At 39.6% G+C, this 16,219-nt stretch overlaps 2 protein-coding genes across 2 annotated transcripts in view; both read left to right on the plus strand.

The window, feature by feature from the left end:
• The window catches only part of LOC134287873 (probable serine/threonine-protein kinase DDB_G0268078), a 45,142-nt gene extending 37,995 nt beyond the window's left edge, over nucleotides 1–7,147 (plus strand). The window contains exons 7-8 of the mRNA XM_062851005.1: nucleotides 6,608–6,717; nucleotides 6,780–7,147. Of these exons, the coding sequence (XP_062706989.1) occupies nucleotides 6,608–6,717; nucleotides 6,780–6,856 (187 nt within the window). The 3' untranslated portion in view covers nucleotides 6,857–7,147. The remainder of the gene's footprint in view (nucleotides 1–6,607; nucleotides 6,718–6,779) is intronic.
• A 125-nt stretch (nucleotides 7,148–7,272) lies between these two features.
• Nucleotides 7,273–8,445, plus strand: LOC134287878 (cuticle protein 8-like). Its single transcript, XM_062851013.1, has 2 exons — nucleotides 7,273–7,649; nucleotides 7,715–8,445. Exons 1-2 carry the CDS (start codon nucleotides 7,638–7,640, stop codon nucleotides 8,339–8,341), a joined length of 639 nt encoding a protein of 212 aa, XP_062706997.1. The 5' UTR covers nucleotides 7,273–7,637; the 3' UTR covers nucleotides 8,342–8,445.
• Nucleotides 8,446–16,219: the final 7,774 nt, after the last annotated feature.

Here is a 16,219-nt window from a genome sequence, read left to right on the forward strand (position 1 = left end):
CAGGGCGATCACTATTTTGAATGCTGCCTACAAAGTGCTATCCCAGATCATCTTCCGTCGTCTGTCACCTAAAACGAATGAGTTCGTGGGAAGTTATCAAGCCGGTTTCATCGACGGCCGGTCGACAATTGACCAGATCTTTACCGTACGGCAAATCCTCCAGAAATGCCGTGAATACCAGGTCCCAACGCATCACCTGTTCATCGACTTCAAGGCGGCATACGACAGTATCGACCGCGCAGAGCTATGGAGAATCATGGACGAAAACGGCTTTCCTGGGAAGCTGACTAGACTGATTAAAGCAACGAAGGACGGTGTGCAAAACTGTGTAAGGGTTTCGGGTGAACTATCCAGTTCATTCGAATCTCGCCAGGGTCTGCGACAAGGTGACGGACTCTCATGCCTACTCTTCAACATCGCTCTGGAAGGTGTGATGCGATGAGCCGGGCTCAACAGCCGGGGAACGATTTTCACAAAATCCGGTCAATTTGTGTGCTTTGCGGACGACATGGACATTATCGCTAGAACATTTGGAACGGTGGCAGAGCTGTACACCCGCCTGAAACGCTAAGCAGCAAAGGTCGGACTGGTGGTGAATGCCTCAAAAACAAAGTACATGCTGGTAGGCGGAACCGAACACGACCGGATCCGTCTGGGTAGTAATGTTACGATAGACGGGGATACTTTCGAGGTGGTGGAGGAATTCGTCTACCTCGGATCCTTACTGACGGCTGACAACAACGTGACCCGTGAAATTCGGAGGCGCATCATCAGCGGAAGTTGGGCCTACTACGCGCTCCAGAAGAAACGGCGGTCGAAAAAGATTCACCCACGCACCAAATGCACCGTGTACAAAACGCTAATAAGACCGGTGATCCTCTACGGGCACGAGACATGGACCATGCTCGAGGAGGACCTACAAGCACTCGGAGTTTTCGAGCGACGCGTGCTAAGAACGATCTTCGGCGGTGTGCAGGAGAATGGTGTGTGGCGGAGAAGGATGAACCACGAACTCGCTGCACTTTACGGCGAACCCAGCATCCAGAAGGTGCTTCAGACTCTAGTTTAATTTAAAAACACTTCACTTATACTTTACTTTTGCAAAAGAAAATAAAAAATGAATAACTCTTTTAAAGAAAAACTAGAAAGGACGAGCAAATTCCTTTTAATTCTACTACTGTGCTTATCTTCGGACAGATAGGCCTATTTCGTCTGTGACTTACAGACTTCTTCAGTGTCAAGTGCTCGAGCACTTGACACTGAAGAAGTCTGTAAGTCACAGACGAAATAGGCCTATCTGTCCGAAGATAAGCACAGTAGTAGAATTAAAAGGAATTTGCTCGTCCTTTCTAGTTTTTCTTTAAAAGAGTTATTCATTTTTTATTTTCTTTTGCAAAAGTAAAGTATTAGTGAAGTGTTTTTAAATTAAACTAGAGTCTGAAGTAACAAGTTCTACTAAAAGCTCTAAAGTAATAGTAAAATCCAGAAGGTGGCCAAAGTCGGAAGGATACGGTGGGCTGGGCATTAGGGCAGTTCAGACTTTAAACATGCCAAAAATTCAAAGCTCCCATATGTTCAACACAATCCTTGGTGCAAAACTAGAGTCCTGTCAAATTTTCAGCCATTTCGGTGGTGATTTAATGGTGGCCCAAAAGCAAAATGGATTTATATGGGAGTTACTATGGAATTTTCGAAAAAGGTTCTCCTCGCTGTAGAGCATTACCACATGGATGAAGTCGTAGGGTCAACGCCGAATTGAATTCTTCAGATCTCAATGATGAATGTTGCCGAAGACCGGAACTTATTTCGATAATCGGGTAAAAAGTTATTAAACAAATTCTCATTCGCATGCGCATCTTTATACACGATGTCCTGCAAGGTGTGCAAGAAGGTAACACGCATACTATGATTGCGTGTCAAGCGTGTCGATCGAGCTGTTGTCTTCTGTTTAAGCATGCATGGATGAATATTGATTAATAACTTCTGTCTCGTCGTCTTCTACACAAGTCACAAAGAAGTCTCCACAGTGCAAGTTTTTGGTTGTACAGGAGTCATATGCATGTAATTCTAACCCAAAGGAAAATTAACTTAAAAATTACTCGTGCCCAACCAAAAATCTGCGCTGTCGACACTCCTTTGTAACACGTGTGCTGCTTGGGGAACGTCCATAAATTACGTCAAATAATTATTTTTAAGTTTTTTAGATATGATTTCTTGAAAAAAGAAAGTTTTTTTTCCCATACATACTAAACGGAGATACATTATATTGGTTTTTACGGAACTTACCTGATGTTGGCAACTAATTAATCGAGCTGTTGTCTTCTGTTTAAGCATGCATGGATGAATATTGATTAATAACTTCTGTCTCGTGAGTCGAAACGAGTTGAGGCCTTCGGCAACATTCATCATTAAGGTCTAAAGAATTCAATTTAACTTTGACCCTATGACTTCATGCATGTGTTAATGCTCTACAGCGTGGAGAACCTTTTTAGAAAATTTTCCATAGTAATTCCCATATAAACCTATTTTGCTTTTGGGCCACCATGAAACACCACCGAAATGGCTGAAAATTTGACAGGACTCTAGTTTTGCACCAAGTATTGTAATGAACATATGGGAGCTTTGATTTTTTGATATGTTTGAAGTCTGAACTGCTCTAGCTGGGCATGTTGCAAGAATGCCTGACAACAACCCTGCAAAGTTTGTGTTTGCAACTGATCCGGTTGGCATAAGAAGGCGTGGAGCACAGAGAGCATAATGGGCGAACCAGGTGGAGCGTGATTTGGCGAGCATTGGGCGCGACCGAGGATGGAGAGCGGCAGCCACAAACCGAGTACTGTGGCGTACTATTGAGGTTTGAAATCCATGACTGATCTTCACGTCTCTACCTTAGGTTCCGAGTGTTCGGGGTTAAACATTTGACAATGAATGAACTCAAGAGTAAACATTAGCATAGGACAAGAAAAGACATTTATCTCCTGTACACTTTTTGAGTTCTATTTTGGCCCCATATCAACAGTGCAAAATTTCAGCTCAATCCGAGAAACTATATTTTAGCACCAGCCGTTCTTAGTTTTCATACGATTTACTATGCGAAAAATCACTGTTTCAAAAAATAAAAAATAAAAAAAATAAAAATAAAATCATAGCTGATCCCTAAAAAAAGAAGAAAAGAACGTTGCCCATAAATCCCTTAAAATAATTGGATGAATGATATCTGTTGGAAATTTTACGAGGCACTAACCCTCAGAAGACCGCAAAGTGATCTAACACATGTGGAAAAAGTTATTGACTGAAAACTGAATGGTATGACATCGCTGTAACATGTAGGAAAAAACAATGAATAATAAAATCCCGTAATTTTATCAATAAATTTTTCCACGAACGTCGCACATAGGCGTAAATGGACCAAATTCCTGGCCATAAGTCAACATTTTTTTTTTGGATTTTCCAAAGCCTAATATTTTTTGAAGATGGACAAAGTATTGCTTCATCATGTGACAATCAATAAAACACTTTGGGATGCATATTTTTTCAGGAATAAATGCCTGAATTTGATGATTTTCTCCACAGTTTTTTTCGTTTGTACCATAACTCATCGGAGGTACTTCAATTATCAAAATATCGACTCGACAGTTTGAAAAAATAATTGAGTATGTAAACTAGTTCTCGTGATTATGGTGTATCATTTAAACAAAAAACTGTACCTGATTTCATTTATTTTGCGCTCTTCCAGAAGCGTTTTCAAAGTCATGATTTTTGCCAATTTTTAACCATTTTCAGCATTCAAAAAGTTTTCAGATTCTGCAGCATTCCGCGAAAATTCAAAATGATATATTTCTCACGGCTTCTCTCACCATGTTCATACTGCTAATATTTCATTCCATGATTAATTTTTGAGTTTTGATGTGTTTTTCAGGGCACTATTGAAGTTAGCCCAAAATAAATCACAAAAATATCTAGAAAACGGTACAACATATGAACTGATTTTAAGGGGTCGTTCACAAATAATGTCTCGTATCTCTAAAAATTGAGCAGATAGAACAACTGTTAAACAAGTTTTCTAATAATGACATTCCTCACACCTTTGATGAAGAAATAAACACGTCATCTTCACTGATGAAAAAAAAATGAATCACTTACAATTCTTGGAGAATTACTCTGAAACGAGGTGGCCCGTGTTTCCAAACTATAAATTTTATGGAAATATAATTATTTTTCAGTTCTGAGAATTCAAAAAATAAAAAAAGACGATTCAATTGATTTTTGGGGGTGAAAACATACGTTGCTCTTACCGAAGTTATAAGAAATCATTTCTGGCCTTTACGTGGATTATAATGGCTAATAAAAATAATGAAAACGTGTTAAATCTTTTTGGCCAGGAAATGGACCCTGTTACTCCAGTGTGCGTCGTATCGCTTTGAGGTCTTTGGAGGGCAGATTCCTTGTGAAGTTTTCTACAAAAATCATTCATCGACGTGTGATACAATGCATGAGCTGTACGAGTGCACCGAAAATGTGCTTTCTCTTGGGGGAAATGGGTGAAATCACAGTGATTTTTCAATTGCCTGTTTTGCATGACGAAAACGCTTATTTCAATGCTTTTAAAGTCCATGTTATCAGGTTATATTGCGGAAAGCTGTTTAACATCTTTTTCGGACAAGATTTGCCTAAAAAATACGTCGTTTTAATGAATTTCGAACTGGTTCAAATTAAGATTACAATTTGACTAGTTCAAAGTTTGATCCCTGGCCAAGATCACAGGGTTCGACGGTATTGAAGTGAAGGATGTTAATTGTAATTCTTGTAATGAAAATATCACCTTTAACACTTTAATGCGCCTCCAACGGTTCATTGCGAACCGGCTGCTACAGATGGAGTATGGCTGATTTATCAGAAATGCTCGATAAACAGGAGGGACCTGCTGGGGCCTAGTAGTTTCTATACCCAGAAAACAGTTCTGGTCTATTGAGTCTGGGAAGGTTTCGAGAGTCGTTGTGAATCATAATGCAATTTTTTGTGTTTTGTGACGAGTCTCGGAATCTTTTTTGAGTCAGCAGACTTTGAACTGTTTCCTGGGCTTCCCACTATTCGGTTAATTTTAACAAATACACTATACAAATACAAATTTAATTCAAATATGAAATAATTAGTAGTATCTCGCGTATTCAATTTGCTAATACATAGTTCTCAACATTTGATGTGCTTTCGTGATTCAATTTTCTCTATAATTTTCAATATCAATTTAAAATAACTAAGTAACTAATAGTGGGAAGTGCAGCATTCAACAGTGCTTGCTTATAGATTCGAAGCTAACGTGTGATCAAGACGAAATCGACAAAAACTGACTACTTCGACTTTGACTAACGTAGACTATTTATGACAAATTAGATTTTTCGACTGAGTGTATGAAAGGTTTTCTTTAATATGGACTTATTTGGACCGATGCTGATAGTGCTGATAGGGATGTGGACGAAAGACAACTTTCAAAGATAATAAAAACAATACTAAAATGAGGATCAACGAAAATGGACATAACAAACACATCGACTATCTAACAGATCATAGGCACACCAAAGATTACTGAATTGAAGGGCACAGCATAAATATGAACAATAACATTCTTTAAAGCTTGACATGACAAAAAAAAAACAAATACAAAATTGACCATATGACAAAACCGAAACTTTCACACCTTCTACCGTAACCTTCTGAGTCAGTACGCAACAGTGTCTTACTGGACGACATGTTCCGTGCACGGCTGGTGAACTGCTTCTGAAGGATTACGTACTCTATCCTATCCAAAGGCCTAGTGAACTGTCGTTGTCCGCGCAAACGCGAGACGCTTGTGCGTACAGTGATGGGAGAGGTTTCTACGTCCGTCGGCGTGCCGCTAGGAACCTTTCAAAAAAAAAAAAAAAAAAAAAAAAAAAAAAAAAAAAAAAAAAAAAAAAAAAAAAAAAAAATAAATTTGACTAGTTCAAAGTTTGATTTCTTACCCTATCATGCTGTTGCAATCTGATACGCTTCCATAGCAAAATTTCATCAGCGAACAGGAAAATGTTTATTCCGGCGATATATGCTGTCTAGTAAATCCCCTTATTGAATTGATGTTTTCAGGAAAAAATAAGTTTTTGCTCCACACCGCTTATTCGATTCATAACCAGATTCTAAGACTTCTCCCAAGAAATAAACTGATTTGGTTGAAAATTGAGAGTGCACAAGCCCTCCAAAGTTTGTATGGGAATTATTATGGAAAAAGGACGTTTTTCATTCAATTTCAATTATTCTTCGATCTATTGTATTATGCGTGATACAATCTCAAAGAATGATTGTATGAAAGTCAAAGCACAAATATGCTTGTTTGGGACCGTAATATGTTTCACATGACTTTATATTTTTCTCCGTGTGTATGTTATTTTTTTAGTTTTTTAGATATGATTTCTTGAATAAAGAAAGTTATTTTTCCCATACATACTAAACGGAGATACATTATATTGGGTTTTACGGAACTTACCTGATGTTTGCAACTAATTAATATGATTTAGTAAACGCAAATCTCATTCTTTATTTCGCGTAACACAATTTCCATTAATAATCTTTTCAGTTTTGCTGCGGCTAACGACTTCAATGGCGTCAATGCTTCGTTCAAACTGTTCCCCTGGGAAGATACGCCCCGCAATGTACCGGAGAAGAAACAATGGGCTCCAGATAGTGGTGAGTGCACCTGAATTGTTTATCATCCAACAAAGCTTATTCCTGCTGATCTCGTCTTTTAGGAGTCCTAACCTACGTCGGGCCCAGTGGAGATGGCAAAGGGCGACCAGATTGGGCAGCCAAATATCTTAGCAAATAGGAGAGTGCGTATTGTTAGCGAAGGTTTTGTTTTGGTTGGAGAAATGTAGCGTTAAATGTTCATAACAGATGTCAACTGTAATGTTAAAGTAGTGAGAGAAAATAGAAGAAAATCAAAAAATACAAATCTGTGATAGATCAGTGCATCGCTTAGAATGGTCGTATTGTTGCATGTTGACCCAACGCACTTGAGAGTCTTGTATTCTCACTACGCATGCCTGATTAAGTTTCGATGTAAAAATATGTAAAAATGCTAAGAATAAACCAATATGATGCGATCTAAACGTTTAAATTCTAAAGTTAACTCATTGCATTATCCTTGTCTGATTGGATGTGATTGAATCGAAGGTCGTTGACAGCCCCAACTTGAACCCAACGAAATGATGCAGGTTCGTGGTTGATCTAGAATTGATGTCTGTGGTTTTTCGATGCAGGGCAATCAAGAGAGGTTGTCTGCCTTAATGCAACCGGTTTACTTCTTGCATGCAGACAAGCATGTCTCAAAATAAGTTCCAAGGGGCGGCGAATTGCGCAGTGCATGTGGAGGATGATAGATAAAATGGAAATCCGAAAATAATTTTCGCGGGTGTGTTTTGAAGGCTGGTGCGGAGGCTCGTTTCTGCAGAGAAAGTTGAACGCCGTCACCAAGGGCGGCCGGATACTGTAAATGGGTGCAAATTTCGTTGAGGAAAATTCTTTCTGCGTTCAGTATATAAGTGAAGAAATCGTTATCCTTAGTATCATTCAGCGAGAATAAGTTCTCCAGTTAAGACAGACTCGTAATGGCATTCAAAGTAAGATTTTGTCATTCTAAAGCTTTGAGTATTCTTACGGGAAATTATAAATATTTTTGTTTCAGTTTGTTCTATTGGCCACTTTGGTCGCTGCTGCCAGCGCAGGATTAATCCCGGAGCATGGTTATGCTTCGTCCCATCAGACCATTCAGCATCATCATGCCGCTCCAGTTCACCATGTAGCTGCTGTTCATGCTGCTCCAGTGCATCACGTGGCCGCTATCCATGCTGCTCCAGTCCATCACACCATCGTGAAGGAAGTCGAGCACCACGCTCCAGCCAACTACGAATTCTCCTACTCCGTCCATGATGAACACACCGGAGATATCAAGAGCCAGCATGAGACCCGTCATGGAGATGAAGTCCATGGACAATACAGCCTGATCGATTCCGATGGACACCATCGTATTGTTGACTACCACGCCGATCACCATTCTGGATTCAATGCCGTCGTTCGTCGTGAACCAACCCACGTCAAGGTCGCCCAACCGGTGCACAAGGTCATTGCTCAACCGGTGCATATTGCCACCCATGCTGTTGCTCCAGTGCATCATGCCACCATCTCGCACCATCATGCTGCCCCAGTTGCTCACATCTCGCACATTGCCGCCCCGATTGCTCACAGCGCTCACCAAACCGCTTCGGTGACGCATCATGGACTTTCTCACTACAGCACTGGTCATCATTACTAGAATGATTTCGCTATGAAATTAAACATTCAACCCGACAACCTAGATAATGAAATAGGCGATTTTTCTGTTGTGTATAGTACAAATAAAGACGTTTTATAAGAGAACATATGTTATCATTCGTTTCGAATTAGTATTAAATCATATACTCGAAGAGCAGGGATCATACGCTTTATTTTATACGAAATATTCACTTTGGATCCTATCTATAAACTACGTAGACTTTGTTTGAAAGTTTGACTCCTAAAACTTTACACCACATTAAAAACATGGGAACATGGTTTATACTTGGGATAAAATGAGCCATCAGATAAAACCATTCCTTAAAGTGAGCCCCACCCCTTGATACTAGTTTACAGCATTTTTGAGCTTCCCAAGTCAGCGCCTACTACTTTAACACCCCCTCTCGTAATGCAGCTTCAGCGATAACGATTTAACGAGACGTCGGTTTACGGTCGGTTACTGTTTTACTCCGACAGCATTTGCGATGAAGTCGATCTACCTAGCAAACCTCGAAAAGTACATGTTAATCCAGGAATTGCTGTTGATTGTGGACTTCTGGCGGATTCAACTGCACCTGTGTAGCATCTGTTACTTTTGACCCATGTTCCTTTTCAAATCGATAGTCCATACTGTTACTCTGTTGTCCGTCTCTGTCGATTACATCGTTTTCCGCATTGAATGATGATTCATCTGTAGAATAAAAAAAAACCAGTAGCGGAGAGAATTCGGAATCTAGTTGAACGATTCGGAAACTTTACTTGATGCATACGCTCCCATTCACTGCGCCTCGTGTGATTTTTCATTTTCCACCGTTTGAATTGATCCACTTCATCTGATCTGTTTCTTTAACAGATTTTTCACCAGAATCTTCAATATCAAAAAAGGGCGTTATTCATAGAAAACCGTAGCTACAAAAAAATAAGAAACGCGTGTTGAACGTCTTGAACAAAAACGTGTGAGTGGAGCGGACCTGGTGTGATGGTTAGAGCACTTGACTATCACGCCGAGGACCTGGGATCGAATCCCACTCCCGACAAACTCCCAAAATGTGAGTTCTTCCTTCGGAAGGGAAGTAAAGCGTGGGTCCCGAGTGAACTAGCCTAGGGTTAAAAATCTCGTTAATACAGATAAAAAAGTGTGATATTATAGTTATAAAAACCCTAATTGATCCACCTAGTGGTGATGGCGCCTAGTCAACAAAACTCAAGTGACATTTTGATGAATATCGCACTTTCATACGTTTAACAAAAATCCATTTCATGGCACCAGAAATCATATCGTTAATCTGGCTTTTGATGATTCTTAAGAAAAAGCCGCCATCTTTAATTTGAAACCGCCATCTTGAATATTCTGGTCACCATTTTTGAACTACGGACATCTTCCTCATATACCCATATTGCATGGTTTTAGGGCCTGAAGCTGCATTAAACAGCCACCATCTTGAATTTGGAGCCACCATCTTGGATTTCAGGCCATAATCTTTGATATACTGGTCGCCATTTTTGAACTCCGGACATCTCCCCCATACCAAATATTCCAATATTGCATGGTTTTAGGGCCTAAAACTCCATTAAACAGTCGCCATCTTAAATTTGAAGTCGCCATCTAGGATTTTAGGTCACCATCTTCCATCTTTAGATAGATTGCTATAAAAAATGATTTCCATGCTTAACCGTTATGTGTCCGACAGACTTTTGCTTTTTTCTACACCGTGTATTTTAAATGGTTGCTGGGTTAAATACATCATATTTTAAAGTGTTTATATTCTCTCCATAAATGGCCTAGCATATTGCCATATTGCCGAAAATAGCTCATCAATTGAACAAACCGTTTCCACAATAATTTAATTTGAAATTTTTCATTTTTTTATTTGCTTAGGCTCTTCTTACAAGCTAGGCTACATAGATAACCAATAAGCATTTCAATAAGCAGTATATTAGTTTTATATTTGCATTTATTTGGCTTGCTGACCTAGCATAGCAGTTCGACAGCTTAGACGCCTTTAATTAGCAAACAACATGCTATTCAAAAACCATTAGCTGTTATGTAGCATCTCAAATGCACCATTTAAGGATTTTAAGCATCCCGAATACCATTTTGTCGCCATAAAACTGCTAGAAATTTATGTATTGCTGCTAAGTTTGAAGAACTTACATCGTTTTTTTAATTCATCTAATCATCACGGTATTTATAGGCGTAATTAATATAATCGATGTCTGATAAAAAAAATACGATTTTATAAGTTTACTGTATCTTTGCCGGTCTCCCTAGTTCAACTTCTCCTGAAGCAACATAATGCAACCTAGGAGGGAATGTAAATCAATCACAACAAACTTTAAATATAACAAAAATTATCCTGTAGCGCACAGCAGCTCCTCCACACCAGGGATGCAGATTTTCTCGCAGCTTTTCATACAGAATTCTGTATACCAATATTACAGAGTTTTGGAAATGATACAGATTTTTCAAAAACTTACAGAATTTCACACAGATTTTCCGCGAAATATTACAGATTTCATACAGATTTTTGGCAAAAAATGGTTGTACAGATAATGAAGATTTTTGAAAGGCAAAATACAGATTTAAATGTGGCAACACTGCTTCACACATAAATAATCGAGATCGAATCGCAGTCAGAGTAGAAATCAGCAAAAAAAACGGATTAAACACGGCAACCAAAACATAATGCAGCAAAGAATGAGATGGTAAAATAACAGAGTGAGTGGTGTCAGAGTTCCACTAATAATTTAACAATAACTATTTTTTTCCACTACCAAAATTTACATTTTCCATAAATAAATCCAAAATATCAATGACCGAGCAAATATCTCATTGATAACAAAATGAGTTTTCAATCAGATCGACTCAATTGATTTACAGAAATTGTTATCAGAATGCTCCTGATGATTGTTGGAAGCTAGTCCACCATGGCCACGAAGGCAATCAGCAACCAACACACTCTTTATTCCATTCAGGTGTATACAATCAAACCATCTTCTTCCATAATAATATACCTTTGCCATCTCAACAACAAATGTACCTACCAACAATACTGCCGCCGTTCACGTACCTGAAGGTTCGACGCTATCCAAGCGTTCAACGCTACCTAACTTCCAACAATGATTACATAATGAGATATTTTGGGTATAATTGGTTGTTATTATGTTTGTTATGTTGCCTGCTTATTCAACCAAACCGAGAACAAATTTTGTTAATTATTTTTGATATCAGATAACACAGTTTGTTATCCATTTATCATGAAACTTTTCTCGGGTACACTGGGTCAATACCAAGATTTGGAAGGAAGAAATATTACCGGAGGAGTGGATGGAAGGTATCGTGTGTCCCATCTACAAAAATGGCGACAAGTTGGATTGCGGGAACTACCGTGCGATCACACTACTGAGCGCTTCCTACAAGATACTTTCTCAAATTTTATGCCGCCGTCTATCACCGATTGCAAGAGAGTCCGTGGGGCAATATCAGGCTGGATGTATGGGTGAACGCGCTACAAAGGACCAGATGTTCGCCATTCGCCAAGAGTTGCAGAAATGCCGCGAATGCAACGTGCCCACACATCAGTTGTTCATCGATTTCAAATTGGCGTATGATACAATCGATCGAGAACAGCTATGACAGATTATGCACGAATACGGATTCCCGGCTAAACTATCAGTTTGATCAAGGTGACGATGAATCAAGTGATGTGCGTAGGTCGAGTATCAGGGACACTCTCGAGTCCCTTCGAATCTCGCAGAGGGTTACGGCAAGGTGATGGTCTTTCGTGCTTGCTGTTCAACATTGCTTTAGAGGGTGTAATTAGGAGAGCGGGGATAAACATGAGTGGAACGATTTTCACGAAGTCCGTTCAGCTGCTTGGTTTCGCTGATGATATTGATATAATAGCTCGTAAATTTGAGACAATGGCGGAAACGTACATCCGACTAAAGAGTGAAGCCAGGCGAATCGGATTAGTCATTAATGTGTCGAAGACAAAGTACTTGATGGCAAATGGCTCCAGGGAGGAATCACCACGCCTGCCACCCCGAATTTATATCGACGGTGATGAAATCGAGGTGGTTGAAGATTTCGTGTACTTGGGCTCACTGATGACCGCCGACAACGACAGCAGCAGAGAAATTCAGAGGCGCATCGTGGCAGGAAATCGTGCTTACTTTGGACTCCGCAGAAGTCTACGATCGAATAAAGTTCGCCGTAACACGAAGTTAACTATCTACAAAACGCTGATTAGACCGGTCGTCCTCTATGTGCACGAAACATGGACCCTACGTGCAGAGGACCAACGCGCCCTTGGAGTTTTTGAACGGAAGGTGTTGCGTACCATCTACGGCGGAGGGCAGATGGAAGACGGAACTTGAAGAAGGCGAATGAACCACGAGCTGCATCAGCTGCTGAGAGAACCAATCATCGTCCATACCGCGAAAATCGGGAGGCTACGGTGGGCGGGTCACGTCATCAGGATGTCGGATAGCAACCCGACTAAAATGGTTCTCGAGAGTCATTCGGCCGGTACAAGAAGACATGGAGCGCAGCGAGCTAGGTGGGTCGACCAAGTGGAGGATGATCTGCGGATCCTACGCAGCGCGCGGAAGTGAAGACAAACAGCCATGGACCGAGTGGAATGGAGACGGCTACTATGTATAGCAGAGGCCACCCCGGCTTTAGCCAGATCGGTAAGGTAAGTAAGAGTTAGTGGGTACATTTTTATCATCATCATCTAGTCTTTCTATCATAGTTATATGATGTAGTATGTTCGATTTTTTTGGATATATAGTTTTATATAGTTTTTATATAGTTTTTTTTTATTGCAATTGTTGTTTTATTTGTGGAAATTCTGACATTTTTTTTATTGGTCATCATTTATTTATGGAAAATTTTAATTTGTTTAGGCACCTTTTGATTTGTTTATGGAACTTTTATAAAGCTATGTTCATTTAGAATCCGGAATGACAAAATCACGTATATCTTAGGGATGGAATAACAAACATAAAAGGTGAAGCCCTCAAAACAAAGGTTATTTATTGTACTTTCATGGAAAAATATCATTGAAATTATTTATTTTTATCTTTCACACATTTTCTCACTTTTTCAGTGTTGACCTCTCTAAAAATCTGCACAACGGTGGTAAATTTTAGCAAAAACCCCTTCCGCACGTTTGTTCAACAATCAGGTCATCTATGCAGTGTCCTGAGTGCCTTGACTAGTCTGACTAGGATTCCGAAGAAAAATTGCCAAACTTTTTTTTATTGCGAAATGAATGTGAATTGAGAAAACGCGATATTTGAGTGTTTTTTTCGTTGATAAACACTACCCATCTGTGACGATACCACTGAACGTCTCCGGCTGTCATGGCAGCTCATCAAAATAGGTAAAACCTCTACATATCCCTTGTGTGCATTTTTGAAAAGCAGCACGCGATTCTTGAGGCTGTCATCAATTGGTTCTCATCATCTTGTTGCGAAAAAACCATGCCCAGAGTTCGAAATTCTTGCAAAATCTTCAAATTCAAAGCAGATTTATCAATGAACCCAAGCTGTTTTCTTCCGAGGACACTTCCTTATGCCATGGTTAACAACATCTGTGCACATAACACATAATGGTTTTGACGATATTAACATTTTTCGCGACTGTCGTACCTGACCACGCTAAATTTTCAACGTGTTTGTGCAAGATTTTTTTTGCAATTTCTCATCGTAATAGGCACCTCACGCAAATCCGTCAGGAAAAGGCCTACTTTCCCACATCAAATTAGCAGTGCTGTAATGATTCATTACAGCACCGATTTGCGTTGCGTAATGAACTATTACAGCACTGTTTTATGTTTAGATCAATTTAGTGATCTTTTGTGTACACATTTTTGAAAAATTGTGACAACTGCACAGTATAACCTGCTATGATCAGACTTTCTTAAACTTGACTATAAACATCAGTGTGCAGTTTGATGAATAAGTTTTGTTGAAAACTACCCTTGCGGTAATTTATGAAATTGCAAAAAACGTTGTACGCAACTCGGTGCAGAACTCGATTTTTACAGCACTCGTCGTAATTATCCAACTCGGCAAGCCTCGTTGGATAAGTGTACGACTCGTGCTGTAAAAATCTTCATTCTGCACCTTGTTGCGTAAACTACTATTTCCTCCTCTTGCCTTCAATCTGAAATAACTTTTCACTCGTTGCAAGCAAATCGGTGAAATTTTCACCATTTAAAGAGGATTAGTGTATGATCAGAGTGCTGCAAAAGAATGATGATTATGTTCATTGAGATCGCCACTAGAAAATGTGACATGATTCCGGATTCTTAGTGAACATAGCTTTAGTTTATTATTGCTTTATAATGGGGCGTTTAACTGGCTACCTTTTATTTTCTAATATTTACTTTTGATAATTGAGAATTTCGGCATGCTAAACTGTATCGTTAGCTAAGCACACAACCCTCAGCTAGCAATATCCATTCCAGCAACCCGGGGAAGGATGAGGAAGCGTTCTTTGAAGACGCCAGGTGTTCGACTCATTATTTTGCAGGATCCTGAAACTTATATTTGAAAGAACAAATATGTCATGCAAAATGTTCTTTTTTATGGAAAAAAAATTAGGAGTATTCAGGTAAACTTATCCTATGATACAAAATAATTGTACAATATTTAACTGTGGGCGTATCACTAGTAGTTTGTTGAATGTGAGATTTTGAAACTATTTTGTATTTCATATTTGGTACAATAGCGATCAAGCAGTAAAAAAAACCCCTGGCGAATTATTCGGGCAGCGGATTTAACACAACCATATAATATTTTATGTGTCTGAACGTTGAACAAACATATACTTTGGACTTAACCCTTCGGCTAACAACACCCAAATTCCTGTAATCTCTACGCCTGATAGGACGTAGAGGTCTCTTCCACACCTTTCTCAGGAGTAAAACTAATATTCTTTTCCCGTCTCTCAGCTATCGCATGGAGATGGTCAGGACAGCTCTCGATTGTTGGAGGATTGCGTTAATCTTGTCTTGACCCAAATCTTTGTGTCTTGGTAACGGACGGGAACGAGGAATATCTAATAGGTCTAGGACTGTGCCACTTACAAATTTGTGCAACTTGTGCAATGTTAACTATGAATATTTTCAAGCAATGTCAAATATCACTAGTTTGGTATAGTGGCTATCAAATTCCAATAAACTACACGTTCACTTTTCTTTCAATGCGTATTTTAAAGCACCCCAAATCTAAATCTCAAGTGTATGGCAGGCAATTACTACTTATTATCATTTGTACAAGTGGTTTGACTACCGATTGCATTAAATTCAAAGGGAACTGGAGCAATATTTGACAACAACTAGATAAAAGCGTTAAATTCTCCCCGCAAAGCAAACAACTTTAACAACTTTACGATGCTGGATTTACGATCCCCAGTTGGTTGATCAAGTGTCGAATTACATTTGGTGGCACTAGTGGCGGCGGCCGGCAGCGGCGTCACACGTTGGCGACATCTTGTTCGATTGACTCGAGTGAAAATGTAGAAGAAATAAGATATAACTGGTTCAATCGTACATTGGCGGAATTCGACCAGACCCCCGGTGCAAACCGTAAGGATATTAATAACTTTGATTTGTCTGCGCGTTGGTCTGCGCGAAACGGTGTCAATGGTCTGGTTGTTCTTGCAGAGCTACAAGACTACCACGCATTTGGCTAGAAGCTGATCTACGCGCACTCACTCATTAGTCGAAGTGCTGGAAGAACTCGATTTTTAAGGGTGATTTTTGCGCAAACTTTTCCCCACCGTGACCATTCTTGAAGAACCCATTCGGAGCGTGTGGAAACTGGTCACACCTTTGGTGGCTGGGGATATTCTGCAGAAGCGGAA

Source organism: Aedes albopictus, chromosome 2 (assembly GCF_035046485.1).
Source record: "Aedes albopictus strain Foshan chromosome 2, AalbF5, whole genome shotgun sequence".
Taxonomy (NCBI): Eukaryota; Metazoa; Arthropoda; class Insecta; order Diptera; family Culicidae; genus Aedes; species Aedes albopictus.